The sequence below is a fragment of the Leuciscus leuciscus genome (assembly GCF_965113295.1).
Source record: "Leuciscus leuciscus genome assembly, contig: HAP1_SCAFFOLD_274, whole genome shotgun sequence".
NCBI lineage: Eukaryota > Metazoa > Chordata > Actinopteri > Cypriniformes > Leuciscidae > Leuciscus > Leuciscus leuciscus.
Window position 1 is genome coordinate 70,274 of NW_028118449.1, and position 17,227 is coordinate 87,500.

At 35.5% G+C, this 17,227-nt stretch overlaps 2 protein-coding genes across 2 annotated transcripts in view; one reads left to right on the top strand and one right to left on the bottom strand.

Annotated features, from left to right (window-relative positions):
- LOC309491476 (nucleolar protein 9-like) overlaps nucleotides 1-1,921 on the bottom strand; it is a 30,332-nt gene extending 28,411 nt beyond the window's left edge. Inside the window, exons 1-2 of the mRNA XM_082190534.1 lie at nucleotides 1,860-1,921; nucleotides 858-1,056 (exon numbers count right to left, since the gene is read on the bottom strand). Of these exons, the coding sequence (XP_082046660.1) occupies nucleotides 858-1,047 (190 nt within the window). The 5' untranslated portion in view covers nucleotides 1,048-1,056; nucleotides 1,860-1,921. The remainder of the gene's footprint in view (nucleotides 1-857; nucleotides 1,057-1,859) is intronic.
- Nucleotides 1,922-3,195: 1,274 nt separating this feature from the next.
- Nucleotides 3,196-17,227, top strand: part of LOC309491478 (vesicle-associated membrane protein-associated protein A-like) — a 26,406-nt gene continuing 12,374 nt past the window's right edge. Inside the window, exons 1-2 of the mRNA XM_082190535.1 lie at nucleotides 3,196-3,353; nucleotides 16,117-16,269. Coding sequence (XP_082046661.1) covers nucleotides 3,296-3,353; nucleotides 16,117-16,269 — 211 coding nt within the window. The 5' untranslated portion in view covers nucleotides 3,196-3,295. The remainder of the gene's footprint in view (nucleotides 3,354-16,116; nucleotides 16,270-17,227) is intronic.

Below are 17,227 nucleotides of genomic sequence, written 5' to 3' on the forward strand. Positions count from 1 at the left end.
ACAAGAACACACCTGGACACACAAAAACACTCCTGGACACACAACAACACACCTGGACACACAACAACACACCTGGACACACAAAAACACACCTGGACACACAAAAACACACCTGGACACACAACAACACACCTGGACACACAACAACACACCTGGACACACAAAAACACACCTGGACACACAACAACACACCTGGACACACAACAACACACCTGGACACACAACAACACACCTGGACACACAACAACACACCTGGACACACAACAACACACCTGGACACACACACCTGGACACAACACACCTGGACACACAAAAACACACCTGGACACACAACAACACACCTGGACACACAACAACACACCTGGACACACAACAACACACCTGGACACACAACAACACACCTGGACACACAACAACACACCTGGACACAACACACCTGGACACACAAAAACACACCTGGACACACAACAACACACCTGGACACACACACCTGGACACACAAGAACACACCTGGACACACAAGAACACACCTGGACACACAAAAACACTCCTGGACACACAAAAACACTCCTGGACACAACACACCTGGACACACAAAAACACACCTGGACACACAACAACACACCTGGACACACAACAACACACCTGGACACACACACCTGGACACACAAGAACACACCTGGACACACAAGAACACACCTGGACACACAACAACACACCTGGACACACAACAACACACCTGGACACACACACCTGGACACACAAGAACACACCTGGACACACAAAAACACACCTGGACACACAACAACACACCTGGACACACACCATCATGGTCATCTTGTTTTCATCAGGCTCACCTTTGTCCTCCTCATCGGTGAATCCCTCTTTGAGTCGGTCACTGACGCGCCGGAAGTAACTGACCGTCCCGCCGTCGAGCCGTTGCTTCTTCGACCCGCCGTCACTGATGTTCCCCTGGACGACCCGTTTATGACCCTTCTGTTTACCCTTCAATAACCTTTGACCTTTGGCTTCCATCTTCTCAAGCATCACCTTGATCTCAAACATAAAAAATACATTTGATTATTATCTGAGGAAACACTGTATTATGATGGTATTAATATGGCACTGCCACAGTATTTTTGTTGTTGTTGTACTAAACCAAGAATTAAATTACCATATTCATATGTTCACATGATACTACAGAAATACGTCATCATCACGGTAAGAGTAAAAAAAAAAAAAAAAAACACACACACATTTCCACCACATAAGAAAAAACATTATGTTTCTGTAAATAATAATATTGAGATAAAAGTTGAAAATATGACATACAAAGTCATATTTATAAGAGCAAAATTAAAAAATGACAAAAATCATATTCATGACATAAAAGTCTTAATTATGACATAGAAAGTCATAATTTCGACTATATAATCTCACAGTAATGGTGTAGCATGTCATAATTTAGACATTTTTTACTATAATTATGACCTTTTTGTGTCATACTTTACATTTACTAAAGCATGATATTTTGTATTTACTTGTGGCGGTTATGGTCTTCCATGGTACTTTGATTTATAGTATTTTAAACGGTATTTTCCATGCTAGTGCATGTTATTACGAAGAATACCACTAAAACAACAATGGTAATTGTACAATCACCATGTTATTATAACGATGGTCCTGACTCCGGTTAGTTACTGTCAATAGTATCAAAATAGTTGACAATAATACGAGCGACAATCGCTTAAATATCGAGTCACAAGATTAATCAGCACGATCAATTATTGCACTGATAAGCGTGCAAAAAAAATGCGATAAGCACATAAATAATAAATAGTATGTAATATTGAGCTTACCAGTGTGCTTCTGCTCACATGTGTACGCAGAAGGCGACGCAACCTGATGACGCAAGAGCGACGCGATGACACGGACAGCAGCCGTTTCACAAACAAAAGTCCTGCCACGCAAATTACACTGTATTTTCGTTTCCTGTTTGTTGAAGTCTATATTTGTTTAATATGTGTACACTATATGTTGGATTATTGTCATGTTTATTATTTGTATGTGACTGGCATTCAATAAAAAAAATAAAGTCCTATCACGCAGAACATGAACGTTTTTTATATATATATATAAAAAAACAAACATAATTTGGTGTATAATTACAGTAGTTTCTCTATATTTTAGGCATTAACAATGAACTATAAAAACTTTAAACTTAAAAAAGGAATGCTTTAAATCATAACTATGAAATGATACCATAAAAAGACATAATTATGGCATGTAAATATCTCATAATTTCGATGAATAAAAATGATTTCATAATTAATTAATGATACTGCTATAAATATGACATACAAATTAAAAATGATGACTTGGTATGCCATCATTTTGACTTTCTAAACGTTTTCCTGAGAGAATGTTTTGGGTTCAAAGGCCACGAGGCCGAAAGTACAGCTTATATTGAATTTATTTACCAATATGGACCTAACAAATCGAGTTTACAACAAATCAAATCGAGTTTACGAGTTTATTCACAAACAAAAGTCCTGTCAAGCAAATTACACTCTATATTTTCTTTTCCGATTTGCTGTAGTATATATTTGTTTAATATTTGTACACTATATGTTGGATTATTGTCATATTAATTATTTGTATGTGACTGGCATTCAATAAAAACATAGAATAAAAAAGTCCTGTCACGCAGAACACGGACGTTTAAAAATAATTAATAATAATAATAATAATAATAATAATAATTTGGTGTATAATTACAGTAGTTCCACTATATTTTAGGCATTAACAATGAACAATAAAAAAAACTATAGACTTATAAAAGTAATGCTTTAAATCATAGTTATAAAATTATGCCATAAAAAGTCATAATTAAGGCATGTAAATATCTCATAATTTAGATTTAGTATGCCATAAAAATTTTTTTTTTTTTTTTTTGGTCATAATTTCGACTTTTATTCTAAAGTATGAATTAGTATGTCAATAATTTTGACTTTCTAAAACGTTTAACTGGGAGAATGTTCTGGGTACAAAGGCCACGGGGCCGAAATTACAGCTTATATTGAATTTATTTACCAATATGGACTTAACAAATCGAGTTAAGTTTAAAAAAAAAAAAAACCTACAACGATGGATTAACAGAACGCGAACAGACCGCCCCGCGCGTCCATGTGGGAACGCGCTGCGCACTCCCGCCGCCGGCGCGCTCACTGAGTGACTCAGTGGAAGGGTTTGGGATTGACCTCCGGAACCAACCGTCACCTTCCCGGCCAGAAACATGTCCAAACTGGAGCAAATCCTCGTCTTAGACCCTCCGAACGACCTGAAATTCAAAGGTAAGGGAGTAACGCTGACATCCAGTGGGTTCTGGTGAAGTGTAAGCGGGTTTTGTGACGCTATTATGCAGAAAAGCGGTGTGGGCCGCGTTGGATCCCCGCGCTCGATTAACTGACAAGCGGACGCTGATGCTCGCGCGTCCCGGTCTCACACACACAGTCAGCAGGAAGGCGACTGGACCTGGTGTCGGTTGGTTCTGATTCGTTTGTCAGGGTTGATTAACACTGCCACGTCGTTTTAAAGGAAAAAAAGCAGAAATGTAGCTGTCCAGTGCTTACGTGGATGCGTTAATAAAGAAAAACCTTTGAATTAAAGTACAGTTACTGTACCGTAGTACTTCGGTATGATATAGCATTTTATGTACCATAATATGTGCACGGTACTTTTAAAGAAAGTCAGGTACCATGGTACTGCCATGTTTATTTTGGATTGTACCATGGTACTTCCTTGTGGAGTAGTGAAGGTATTTTATTACAAAGGTAATATCAAAGTACAGTAGCTTTACCATCTGATAGCTTCTCTCGTCGTATTATACCGTAGTACTTTATTTCTCAATCTTTTCGGAACCGTCTTAAAATTTAAAAGTCATTTATCTAATCTAATACATATAAATGTATTTATTTTTTCCTCTCACTATAGTTATACTATAGTAATACTGTTAAATGTATTTATTTAATTTTAATCTACTTTCTACTAATCTATCTTTAGTTATGTTCGTCAAATTTTAATCTAATTTAATCTGTTTAATAGATAATTTTTTTTTTTTTTACTATTTTAATAAAATGTTGTAATTGATCTCATTTATTTGCTTAAATTATGTGTATTGTCAAGAGCTCTATAGAAATAAACGTGAATTGAATTTAACTTATTTATTTTAATGTTATCATTTATTTCAATCAAATGTTTTGTTTATTTATTTTTAATTTTATATATTTAGGCCTATTTGTTTATTTAATTTTAATCAACTTTTTATTTATTTATGCATTTATCAATTTTATTTTTGTTTATTTTAATCTAATTTAATTTGTCTGAGTAGATTATTTAATAAATTATTATTTGTTTTAATGTTATTATTTATATATATTTTTTTTTTCTTTCTTTTTTTTCCTTTTTTTTTTTCTTTTCACATTTCTATGTATTTTTGCAGCCGGCGTCTCCAGACTCCAGTTTGAAAACCTCAGTACCTTATACTGTAAATACCATGGTATATCTCAAAGTACCATGATGACATTCCCAGCTGATACATCACTGTACAGGAGTTCGTACAGTATCAGATGGTCATAGTACCTTAGGAATGGATTATTACCTTTATGTACCGCCGTATCTGCTCCAATACGCCATAAATAACGGAGCGGTTCGTTCATGTAAAGGTGGGATGAGATTTGGGAGTGTTTTTACGATAGTTGGTCTGTGTTTGTTCTCTGAGGCGTCCTGGATAAATGAGTAACTAATGCTGTGATACGGCTGATTATACCCAAAGAGTGTTTTGTGAGACTCTGGGAACAGATGATCAACCAAAACTCAATCAAATTGACTTGTTTGATGGCGAAATACTCGACGGTGTTCGTCAGATGTTGATCACAGTCGGACTCTTGAGACGCGATTCAGTGCTGGAATCTTCAAACTGGGATCTTGAAAGCATGTGGAAATGTTTACAGAAAAGGTGTAATCAAATTTAAATGTAGAAAATATATAAATACATAAATAATTACATTAAAATAAATGAGTAAATAAACAAATAAATATAAATAAAATAAATTAATAAACACAGTACTATAACAGTACTTTAATGAGTTAGAAAGAACATAAAATAACTTCCCAAAAATTTCAGATATAATTATAACATTAATTATAATATTCTAAATATGTTTAGAGAAAAAGCGTAAAAAAATAAATAATACAAATATTAAACAGATTAAAAGTACAAATTTGATATGAATAAATTTATAAAATAAATACATAAATAGCAAATATTAAAGTAAAAATTAAATGGTAATAAAATATATAATGATGAACGGATTAAAATTAATTGTAAAAATAAGTAATACAACCAATTAATATATACAAATATAATGTAATATGATTTTTAATATTATATAATATACAAATATAAAAATCAATAATACATAGTACAGTACTATAGTGAATAGAACAAAATGTATATTTTATACACATTTATAATATTTATTTTTCACAGTATAAATTGGGTCTTTTAAATTTGAGGATTTTGGATAATAATTCAATCTAAAGGATTGAAAACCTCTGATTTAGTGATTTTCCTGTAATATATCTCCTGGATCAGAACGCAGGTCTGAATGTTCTGGTGTGGTTCTGTCAAAAGTTTAATAGTTAAAGGTGAATTGTTGTCATTTAGGAATAAAATCGCAGGCGTGTTTGAAATGAGATCACGATCTTTTAGCAATTAATTGTCATTTTTTGCTTTGAACCAGATGTTGTGATACAACAGTATTGTTTAAAAGTTAGTGGTCGGTAAGATTTGTTGATGCTTTGAAAGAGTCTCTTATAAGACTGCACTTATTTGATCAAAAATACAGCAAAAATTATGAAATATTATTCTAATGTAAATCCGTTGTTTTCTATATGAATATATAATAGTGTAATTTATATCATGTGATCAAAGCTGAATGTTCAGCATCATTACTTCAGTGTCACATGATCCTTCAGAAATCCTTCTAATATGATGATTTGATGATCAAGAAACATTTATGATTATTATCAGTGTTGAAAAATGACTATTTCAATAGAAAGTTCAAAAGAACCGCATTTAATTGAAATAGAATCTTTTGTAACATTATAAATGTCTCATTTGATCAATTTCATGCATCCTTGATGAATATAAATATTAATTTATTTTGAAGACCCCACAGTTTTAAACTATAGTCTAGTATCTGGTTGATTTTGGGTTATGCCTTTGAATTATTAATAATGTCTTTGCATGAAAAAGACTTTGAGGTTCTGGAGCCTGAGATGAAGTGTCTGGGCGTCTTGGCAGGGAGTTTGACGTATGGCTGGACTCTCGAGACCTGCGTTCAAGATCTTAATCATGTTTTTTTGGGCAAGTTCTGCTGACAGTAAGTGGCAGCATGAGATTATGATTAGAAACAGATCTTTATTTATTCCTCCTGAACTTCCTCTGATCCGGTGGCGGTGCTGTCGTAAAGGGCATCAAGATGTCATAACTTCAGTCGTTAATACCTGTAGAATTTCATTATTCTTAATGGCAAATTTCATACCACAGCAAAGACTAAATCAATTTGTTATAATCTGTTTTCTTCTCTTTTTCACAAGTTATGTATGTAGGCTATTTAGTTTTCTGTGTTTATATTTATCTCAGCTAACGAAAACATTCACTTTAGAGCGATTGATCGTTTTATATTGTTACACCAGTAGGTGGCGATACAATTAACTTTTAAAAAAAATCTACTTTCCATTGAATATTAATTCAAGAGATTTGTTCAAAAACGCTGATTCATCGAGTAATGAAACGAGTGAAGTCCTGACTGAGTCATTGAATCATTCATTCAACCCGATTAACACGTAAACAATTCAAATTAATTAAATATTTAGACTGCAATTAACATTTTGCAACCGTAAATGGTCAATCCCAGAATCCTCAGTGGGACAGCTCACATTTCATTTCATTCATATTATTTAATTTATGTACATTTATGTAGGGTTTCATGTTGTTAAACGAATGTTTATTGTATTATTTTAGGGTCACGTTCTCGCAATTGCGAGTTTATATCTCATGATTCTAAGAAAAAAGTCAGAAATTTACTTTTTTATTTTTTTTATTTCCAGTTTAATTCTCACAAATTTGAGACAAAAGGTATAAAAACAAAGTTGTCAGAATTACGAGATTAAAAGGTTGCAATTAGCTTTTTAAATTTTTTGATCTTGTGGTGTAAACGAGCTTCCAGAGGATCCAGTCAAATCCCAGTCGTGGTGTTGTGCTGGCCGGCTACAGAAACTCAAGGGCGATGTGTTGATGTTCTGGATGGGTCTGTAACTCAGTAAATGAATGAGGTGACAGAAAGAGGAACCCTGAGCTAAATACAGCGTCCATCAACCCGCCGCCGCCCTGCTTCTCACACTCCTGCTGGGATTCAGCCTCTTTACATCTCCAGGGCTCTACGCTAGCCCTTTAGCTTAGCCGCTAAGGGTCCTTTCACACCTACTTTTGTTTGGTCTGGATTTTTGGGACTTTTCAGTTTGATCCGGATCAAAATGACAGGTGTGAACCCTCCCCCCGGACCATGATCCAGATCAAACAGACGAAATTTGGTCAGACGAAAAAAGGTAGTCTCGCTCTGGATCAAACTGAACAAAGGTTTGGTTCGTTTCTAGAGTGAACGCATTTTCTGTATGGTTCGTACTTTCAGAACATTTACAGGAAGTTCCGGTGGTTCCCGCAGGATTGCTTGCTCTTCTTCTCCTGGCGTGACCATAAAATGTTCGAACAACGAGGACATTCATTTGGTTAATTAGAACTAGCCTCGAGTAGGACTGTCACTTTTGTGAAAAAATCCTGTTTGATTTTTGAGAAATAAGTGTTCATTGAATCGATTGTAAGATCAATTTTCCATGTCTAAAGACGTTTCCATTTTAAAACGCCAAATATGGGCAAATCCACGGACAACTAACAGGCATTAGGACGAACGTAAAGAGGGCGCGCCACGCTTGAGACGCGCACAAGTCAGCAAATATTCCTGATGATTTATTGGCGTGAAGTTTCGTGCACAATGACAAACAGGAGTGCAACATTCTCGGAAAACAATAAGCCATAACATCAATGAAAAGCATTACTGCAGTCTTCAACATGGCTGTGTTTACCATTAGAAATGTCAAACTAATTTCCCCTACGGAGGCGACTGTAGACCGTAGCCCGAATCTGTATCTGTATGCATGAGACTGTCTGAATACCGGCAGAATTCACAGTTTTGTAGTAAAAAGAGACACATTATGCAGAAGTATAATCTGCTGTTATGTGTGTGTGTGTCAGAGTCTGCCGTCGCTGTGTGACGCGCGTTCACTGCGGGCGTATCGTGACGAGCTCCGAGAGAAGACCGTTAAAATTGATTCCCTATTTTCGTTTTCGAAACTTGCGTTGGCTGGTCCGATCGATTGTGCAATCAATTATCAACGATATATGCGTCTGTTCATTTATTCTTTTTTAATTGATTTTTTTACTTTTTTTCTAAATTCAATATCAAGTTCTTGACACATTTCTTTTACACATTTTCACATTTGGTAAGTATAACTTGAAATAAAAAAATAAAAAATAAACTTAAAAATAAAGGGTTATAACAACAAACAAATGTTATATTCATTTAGCAGAGATACAGATCTTTGGGCTTTTTGATAAAAAAAAAAAAACGCTTTACAGACTCTAAATACATTTTAACGGCTGCTTTAAATTGAGCAAGTTTGGGTTTTGAGTTTCTCCATTTAGTTTGATGAATATAAAATCTTCCTAATAACAAAAACAAATCGATGACACAAAAGTTACCCGCCGAACTGACAACACGCTGACGTCAGACGCACGTCCGTTTACAGACCAGTCACTGTCAAGATGCAGCCCACAGAGATGATGACGACAGGACGCGAGTACGTCATGTAAAGTGCTTTAGTGCGCTCACATAATTGCAATGTGAAACCAAACCAAAACTTACTGAATGTATCAAAACATGAACTTTGGTGCATGAACTTTCAGATGTGAAAACGCCCTAAATTGTCATTTTGATGCCGAGTTCACACTGCACGATTTTCTAAGTAGTCAGATCACTGTTCTTCTCACACTGCACGACTATCTGTGTTAGCATTCAGCCACTGCTGTGTTCACACACACGATGGGGTTTCACATCGCATGACTTTACAAGAGGAAGAATCGCCGACAACTTCTGTCGCATCCGCAAACTACGGTTTCACAACCAAACACACGCGAGAAGTGATAAGGAATTAGCCTCTATTAGGCCGTGTGTCCAGAAACACGTTTTTACACACGGCTGGCGTATATTTTCAATTGTTTTCAATGGGAGCGCCGCGTTTTTAAAACGCCATGAGCGTAACGAGGCGCTGAGTGTTTTTTTCAGAATGTTCAACTTTGGGTGAAACGCAGCGCTCATCACTAGGCGCGTTTCCATTACAGGTTTGCGCAAAACAGATGCTGGTAGGTTTATGTACTATATCTCAGCCACTGCACTAGCCATTATTATTAATGGAAGGAGATGTATGTGTGTTTTCCAAGCATTAATGGTGAGGAACGACCCTTATACCTGTGAGCGGCACATATGAGGAGTTTCTTCCTCAGATCTGCTTCCAGGTCTTGATTTTGGCATTTATTTGAGGTTTAGAATCCAGTATTCCTGTAATTCTTTTTTATCTTTTATGAGTTTAATAAAGAACTCCGTCTCGTATTCTGTCCAAACACACTGCGTCATCTACGTCAGGTGACCTGTAAATGCGCAAAAACTGTTTCCATTGCATCTTTGCAAAATATTTCTTTTTCGAATTGCCTGAAAAACCACCTCATGCGAGCGGAGAAACTTTTTTGCGATAAATCGGAGTTTTTGCGAAATTGACGTGTTTCCATTGGGCGTATTTTCAATTCGCAATTTCAATTTGCGCAATTTGAAGGGTAATGGAAACGCGGCTAGTGTCAGTTTTTACTCAACCGTCCAATCACAGTGGAGGAGGGGCGGGACTAATACCACACCAACCAACCGCCACATTCTGCTTGTACAACGTCAACAGACGACAACAACAAGCTTAATAACGGAACATAATTTAAAACAAGATCCAGAGAAAATACGTTACATTGTATCGACATTCTAATATAGAATCAACACAGAAACAAAATATGTGTGAGATGACATACTAGTAACACTTTCGCGGATATTCCGTATCATAACAAGCAAAGCGTCTCAACTGAATAAAATGCTGCGCTGGTAAAACACTCTCAAGCGCCCACAGCTAGGCGTTAGCTGGCTAGTGGACACTCGGCCTTAGAAGCAAGAAGATTTGTGATCCAATTTGTCTGTGCGCTGATTTACAGCAAAAAGGAGAAGAATAGAGATTATGCAGGAGGAAATGTTTGGGAGACGAGAGCAAAGACTGTGTTTAGAGGAAGCGAATGCATTAAATATCTGTTTATCTCTAACGGTTTGTGGATTATTAACTGCAGGAATCACACGTTGGAGAGTGTTTGGTTGGAGAGTGATGCTCTCAGTGTTTGGTTGGCTTGAAATAGACATTTTCCATGTGTTCATGTACGGTTTATCCACACGTTCCCCGGGTTGATTAATCCCAATACTGCAGGTTTCCTGAAATGTTACGTTAAAATATGCAAATTAGGCATTATCTAATTAAATATGCATTTATCTTAACATTGAATAAAGCCAGATTCATAATTCATTGGGATATAAATCAGAAAATGGACTGAAACGGACACCATGTTTTTAATATAATATGATAAATGAACAAACCTTCAGAATATACACCGCATTTAAAGATATGAAATCTATAGATGCAATAAAATAAACACTTTAATGCGTATTTTGGATGTTTTCTTTCTACTAGTCTGAAATTTTATGGAAGCAAAATAGACTCAAAATTGCATGAAAAACATTGATTTATCTCAGGTTATATCTAATGTAAACATGTCAATCGTTTATTTAACTAGCCTAACTGTTGCTCCATGACAGTAGTTGAGCTTAAACGACTAACTGTATGTACAGTAGAAGAACAGAAAACTGGTATTGTCGTCTGGCATCACACAGAAGTCTTCTCAGTGGGAATCATGAACGTTCATATGTTTGACCTGAAGTCACACCGTTTCTGATTAGATTTCTCTCTCTCATCCTTGACATGATTATGATTCCCTCCGATGCTTCTCTTGATGTGAGTTTATTCACTTCTCATGTTGCGCACAACAATCCTCCTTCTCACAAGTTCAGCAGAAGCTAATTTCCAAGGTCGAGCATCTGGTGCTCTGGACCGTGTTTACAAAAATAAGTCCATTCCTTGGCTTGATCCTGCAGGACTCCTCTAATCCACTAATACGTGACATGCTCAGTCATAAGATCCTGGCTTTTGAAGGCTAATTGCATATCATCTCCGTTCATCTGATCCAAAAGACCATCGGAAAAGCTGAAGCGGGATTTGATTGTGAGGAGAGATGATGGTTGTACCAAATTGTCCTGTTTTCTGTCATATAAATAAACGTGCATTTCCATGCAAATTCTGGTGGACAATATGAAATTGTGCTAATTAAACCGAAACGGAAAATGACGTAAAAAAAAAAAGAAAAAAAAAGATTAATTTCTTATTTTAAATTCGTGTTTTTTTTATACATTTTTTTTTTATTATTGTATTATTATTAGAATTATAAATACATTTTACTGAATCTGAATAAAAAAATACAAGCCATTAAAATAACCACACTTTCGTTTAAAGCAACACAAAAATTGGACAGAAAATAGGCCTATATTAAAATAATATTAAATCTCAGTATTTTCATATCTATATAGTATTATTCTTCATTCAAGTCTATGCAACAGAATCAGATTTAACTTTTTTTTTTTTTGACCAATTATCAATTAATGTGTAGTCCTGCAAAGCTCTCGTTATCAGAGCATGTGAGCAGATGGCAGGTGATAATTGTATAATTTGAACAATATTATTTCACAAACGGAGGTTTTATTTCCCGCGCCGCTAATGCAATTTCTTCTGCTAACGTCGTGACACCGTCTCTGTTGCGTCTCTGTACTTACTGCGCTTCAAGCACACATGCCAACTTTAACATCGTTTAAATGATGATGTAATAAAGAATAATTAGCCTCCATGTTTGCCACATTTATGGATCATATGTTTCTAATACATGTTTTGCACAGAAGAAGGTTTCTCTGGCATCTGAACGCAGTGAAACCAGGTCTGGAATAAATCACATTATGTGATAGATCAACTCAAAGCCGGATCCCCACACCCCTCAAGCTCCAGTGCAGTAGTTATTAAACCGTGTTCTTGATTGCTATAAATATGAAAGTTGCATTTACCACAATGACATCACTTACCACACACACTCAAAAAAAAAAAAGCTGTGGAACGAACTTGATTAAATTAAGGAAAACTTTTTTTTTCACGAAAATGAATTACATTTTTCCAACAAAATCTAATTTGTTTGAAATGATTTATTGTAATCTTGTTGTATGAACTTAAATTCATAAGTTTTGTCAGGTTGACTACATTTAATTTTTGTCGTGCCTAAAATCGCCAACATTATAATTTTAGCTAATTTGACTCTACGGATATTTCCAATGATAGAAGCTACTAGTGTTCAATTTAATTAAAACCACTTTTTACAGAGTAATATTGAATATTATTTACTAGGGCTGATGGGTAAAAAATATCGATTTCTCGATTTTAATCGATTCTCATTTTTACGAACCGATACCGATTCTTAAATCCCAAGAGTCGCTTAGTCATCCTGTTTTCAGTTGATGAATGAATGTAACATTGTAGCGCCGCATCCCATCCTTTAAATCACAATAATCTTTGTGCTTTGTTATTATTGATATGAAACAAAGTCTCAGATTTCAAATTACGTCCATTTTCTTACGAAATTCAAAAACATAAACAGCGTTTCATCGCTGTGGCGTGAGATCGCTCTGGCTCATCTCTAGAGAAGCACATGATCTTCTCCTCCGCCTTAACACCAGTTACAGCGCGAGATAAACATGAGTGAGCTTCTGAAAGTGTGTTAAAAGATAGAGTACAACTTATTGAAGTCTGTATCATGTGACATGGAGTCGCCCAATCAGTGTTTCAACCGTGGAAAGACGTCAGTAAAACAGCTTGTAAACAATGTCATGTAACGTCACATTTACCTCAGAAAAACCATATCCAGTGAGTTAAATATTAACTCTAGAGAGGAGCATTCTGCTAAATATATGCACCATATTACATATCGTCACCTTCCTAAAATAATTGCCTAAGTCATTTTTTCAGGTTTCTCAGAAAACACAAAAAAATTTGAAAAATACCTTCAGAGGTTCGTTCTTCTTGATGCAGCTCCCATCTTTAAAAGCTTGTAAATTTGCCTTTTAAAATGTTAAAATTGCTTGTAAAATCTTTTGACTTGGGCCAAATAAAACGGCCTAAGTCACACTCTTGACATACTGTAGGCCTTTACACTACAGGGGTAGAACTGCATGATCTGTTCAACTGAGGATGTGGGGATTTTACCAGAGGTGGCCAGCATCATGAGGAGATGACTTGTGCAAAAAAATCATTTTTGTCAAAAAATGACTTAGGCAATTATTTTAGGAAGGTGACGATATTCATTATAATTTTTAATATTCTTCAATATTTAATGCATGTTTGAATAAATCTGGAAAGTTTTTTATGACAGCCACCATTTACATTTTTATATAATTTCATATAACTTTATTATTATAAAAATAAATAAATAAAAGTGTATTTTAAGTGTTTGTACACATCAGTTAATTTTTACCTTTAATATTATAGTGGGCTAATGAAGCCTATAGGCTACCACTGACTCCCATAGTTACAGCATTAGTTAAGAGATTTGTTTTCCTTGAGAAAATTTGCCATGTATTGTCCCTTATATCCAAAATAATCAATATCGAATCGAATCGTAATCGAAATCGAATTGCAAGTTTGTGAATCGAAATCGAATCGAATTGTGAAATTTGTGTCAATACCCAGCTCTATTACTTTTGCAGGTCTGCGAAAGAGGTTTATTGCATGTATAGAGTATAACACACAAAATAACACTTTAATCCCTAAATTTACCCTTGCAAAGCATGCTGGGAAATTGTCAACAAAAATGATTCATGTAGTTTTCACACAAATTAATTGAGTAAACTTCAGTTTTAAATATATTAGGTTGATTGAACACAATTAAATTAAGTTATGACCAAATATTAAACAATAGTGTTACTTTTGCTTATTTTAATTCGTTAAATTTAACAAGAGGCAAAAATAAATTTGAGTGCACAATTTTGTTGCTTAAAATAAGATAAACGTTAACTTATTTAAAAAAAATAAAAAAATAATTCACAATATTATAAGATGTGACCCTGGACCACAAAACCAGTCACATGGGTAATTTTTTTTTAAATTAAGATTTATACATAATCTGAAAGCTGAATAAATGAGCTTTGCATTGATGTGTGGTTTGTTAGGATATGACAATATTTGGCTGAGATACAACTATTGAACATCTGGAATCTGAGGGTGTAAAAATATCAAAACATTGAGAAAATCTCCTTTAAAGTTGTTCATTTATGTTGCCGATTGTGTGGCATTCACTCATATAAATAAATGTTTTATATATTAACGGTAGGAAATGTACAAAATCTCCTTTAAAGGAACATGATCTTTACTTTACTTAATATCCTCATGATTATTGACCCATACAGTGTGTTGTTGGCTTTTGCCTCAGATAAACCGTGCTACTTGTGTCTGGTTTTGTGATCCAGGGTCACAGAGGATCTGTTTCTTCGTGCGTTGGGTTTTCCCGGTGGATTGTGGGAGTGTATGGCGTGATGTGCCTTCAGTCGTACGAGGTTTAAAGACGGTCTGCGTCACTGATTTATGGCTCTCTTTAAGAGACCTTCAGAAGCGGTGCAGCTGAAATGCCAGTAAATTGTGATTTTATGGTAATTGAAGAATTACATGATTCAATAAGGCGTCAGCGAGCGTCTGAAACACACGAGTCTTTGTGCCGGTGTGTTCGAGGCTCGTCTCGGTTTGACGTGTCGGCATCTCTGTTCTCATGACACTCGCTCGGTTATTATTATCATCTTTAAGCAGTGATGTGAGATTATTATGAGTTAAAGTAAAAATTGACGTGCAACATTGTTAACAAATGAAGAAAGAGATATTAACTTTTGTTTGTTCACATTAAAATCATTACTTAATTTTTATTAGCCTAATTAACATAATTTTGAGATGCATATATGCATGCGTTATATTAGGGATGCAACTTACTGTTATTTTGATTATCGATTATTATAATTTTTTTATCAATCAGATAAAAAATCTACATTAAAAAAAAGTATCCGTTATTTTAAACAATGTTATTCCTCATCCTGATCATGTGTAATATGAAAACTGTTTCATATAAAGCTTATAAAAACTTAAACCTAAAAACAACTATTTTAATAAGCAATATATAATATAATAAGCAAAAACAAAAGTACAAAATAGTGCTATAATTGTATGATTTTAATATGAGGATGTGTTTTGTGTGAACGTTCATTAGAGATGCACGATATATATCGGCCACCACAGTGATATCCGGCAATACATGTTAATATTTAATGCTATCGTTATCGGCCCCACGAAAGAAAATTTGGTCGATATATTAGAACTGATTATAAATAATGGATTATTTCAGATGTTCACCTTGATGGTTATGAATTGCTTAAATGTATTGGAATCACTTCAAAAAAGGAAAATACAGTAAAGTGCAACATGTGCTGTCATATCGGCTACATAACATCATAATGAGAACATTGTGTGTTTAGGACATGGCTTTTAATGGTGAGACTTGTGTTTTTGTAATCAGGCTCTCAAAATCATATAAGGTTTATTGGCCAATATATCGGTTATCGGCTTTTCCAATATAAAGAGTTATCGGTATCGGCCAAAATGTTCATATCGTTGCACCCCTAATGTTCATGAGTTCCTGTTGTGATGTTCTCCTCTTCTTCTCAGGTCCCTTCACAGATGTCGTCACTGCTAACCTGAAGCTAAAGAATCCTTCAGAGAAGAGAGTATGTTTCAAGGTGAAGACCACAGCGCCGCGCAGATACTGCGTACGACCCAACAGCGGGATCATCGAGCCCGGAGCCACGCTCACCATCTCAGGTCAGAACCGTAGACTGTACAAAAACATGTGCGTAGTGTGTGTGACGTCACCCGTAGTGTTTCTGAAGAGCGTCTTTGAAGCCCAAAGTGGGCGGAGCCAGCCGTCGCCATCTTGGCAGCGTCACTCCCGTATAAACGAAAATGTGCAGCGAGGCGGATTAGCTGAGGTGACGTGATGCTAACTGACAGCAGACAAACAGCTAGCAGTGACATCAGCGGCAATCCACCTGTCACTCAAGTGGCCACGCCCCTTAATTATGCAGAACTTTTATAAAATAATTTTTTTAAGTTATAAAATAATTCACTCCCCTCACAGTCGTCATGAAGGGCAAAATTAGCTTTATAGACCAAAAACATATTTATTTCTGCTGTAAAATTGGGCATTTTAACATGCGGGTCTATGGGATTGACTCTCTTTTGGAGCCGGTCTCTAGTGGCCAGTCGATGAACTGCAGTTTAACTCACTTAAGTGTTGATTCAAGAGAGAGAGAGAAAGAGAGGAAGTTTGACGCTTGGTTATAACACAGGACCCAAAGTATTCAGCCAGAAAAGAACATTCATTTTCTATCGAAACGGTTTGGGAGGGCCGAAATTGTTGGCCAAGATGGTGGTCTTGAATTCTTGCTTCTCCGACGGCACATTTTAGCCAGGGGTTATTATAGTTAACTAAAGCTAAAACCATAATAAATGCTGCACTGAGTTAGGAGACCAGTTTTAGGATTTTTAGGCAAACTGTTCTTAAGTTATAAGCAAAAAGAGGCATTTTTTCATATCTCCTGACCAGTAGGTGGCGCTGTGCCGAAACGCTGCATGTAGCCTCAGATAATGCTTTTGATGACATGCACCAATCTTCGTCTCAGTGCGCTAAAGTTTTCAAAGTTAAATGGGAAAACAAAATAACTTGCGTTACTTATTAACGTTTCAAAGTTAGTTATTTGAGCTTTTACTATTGTCATAT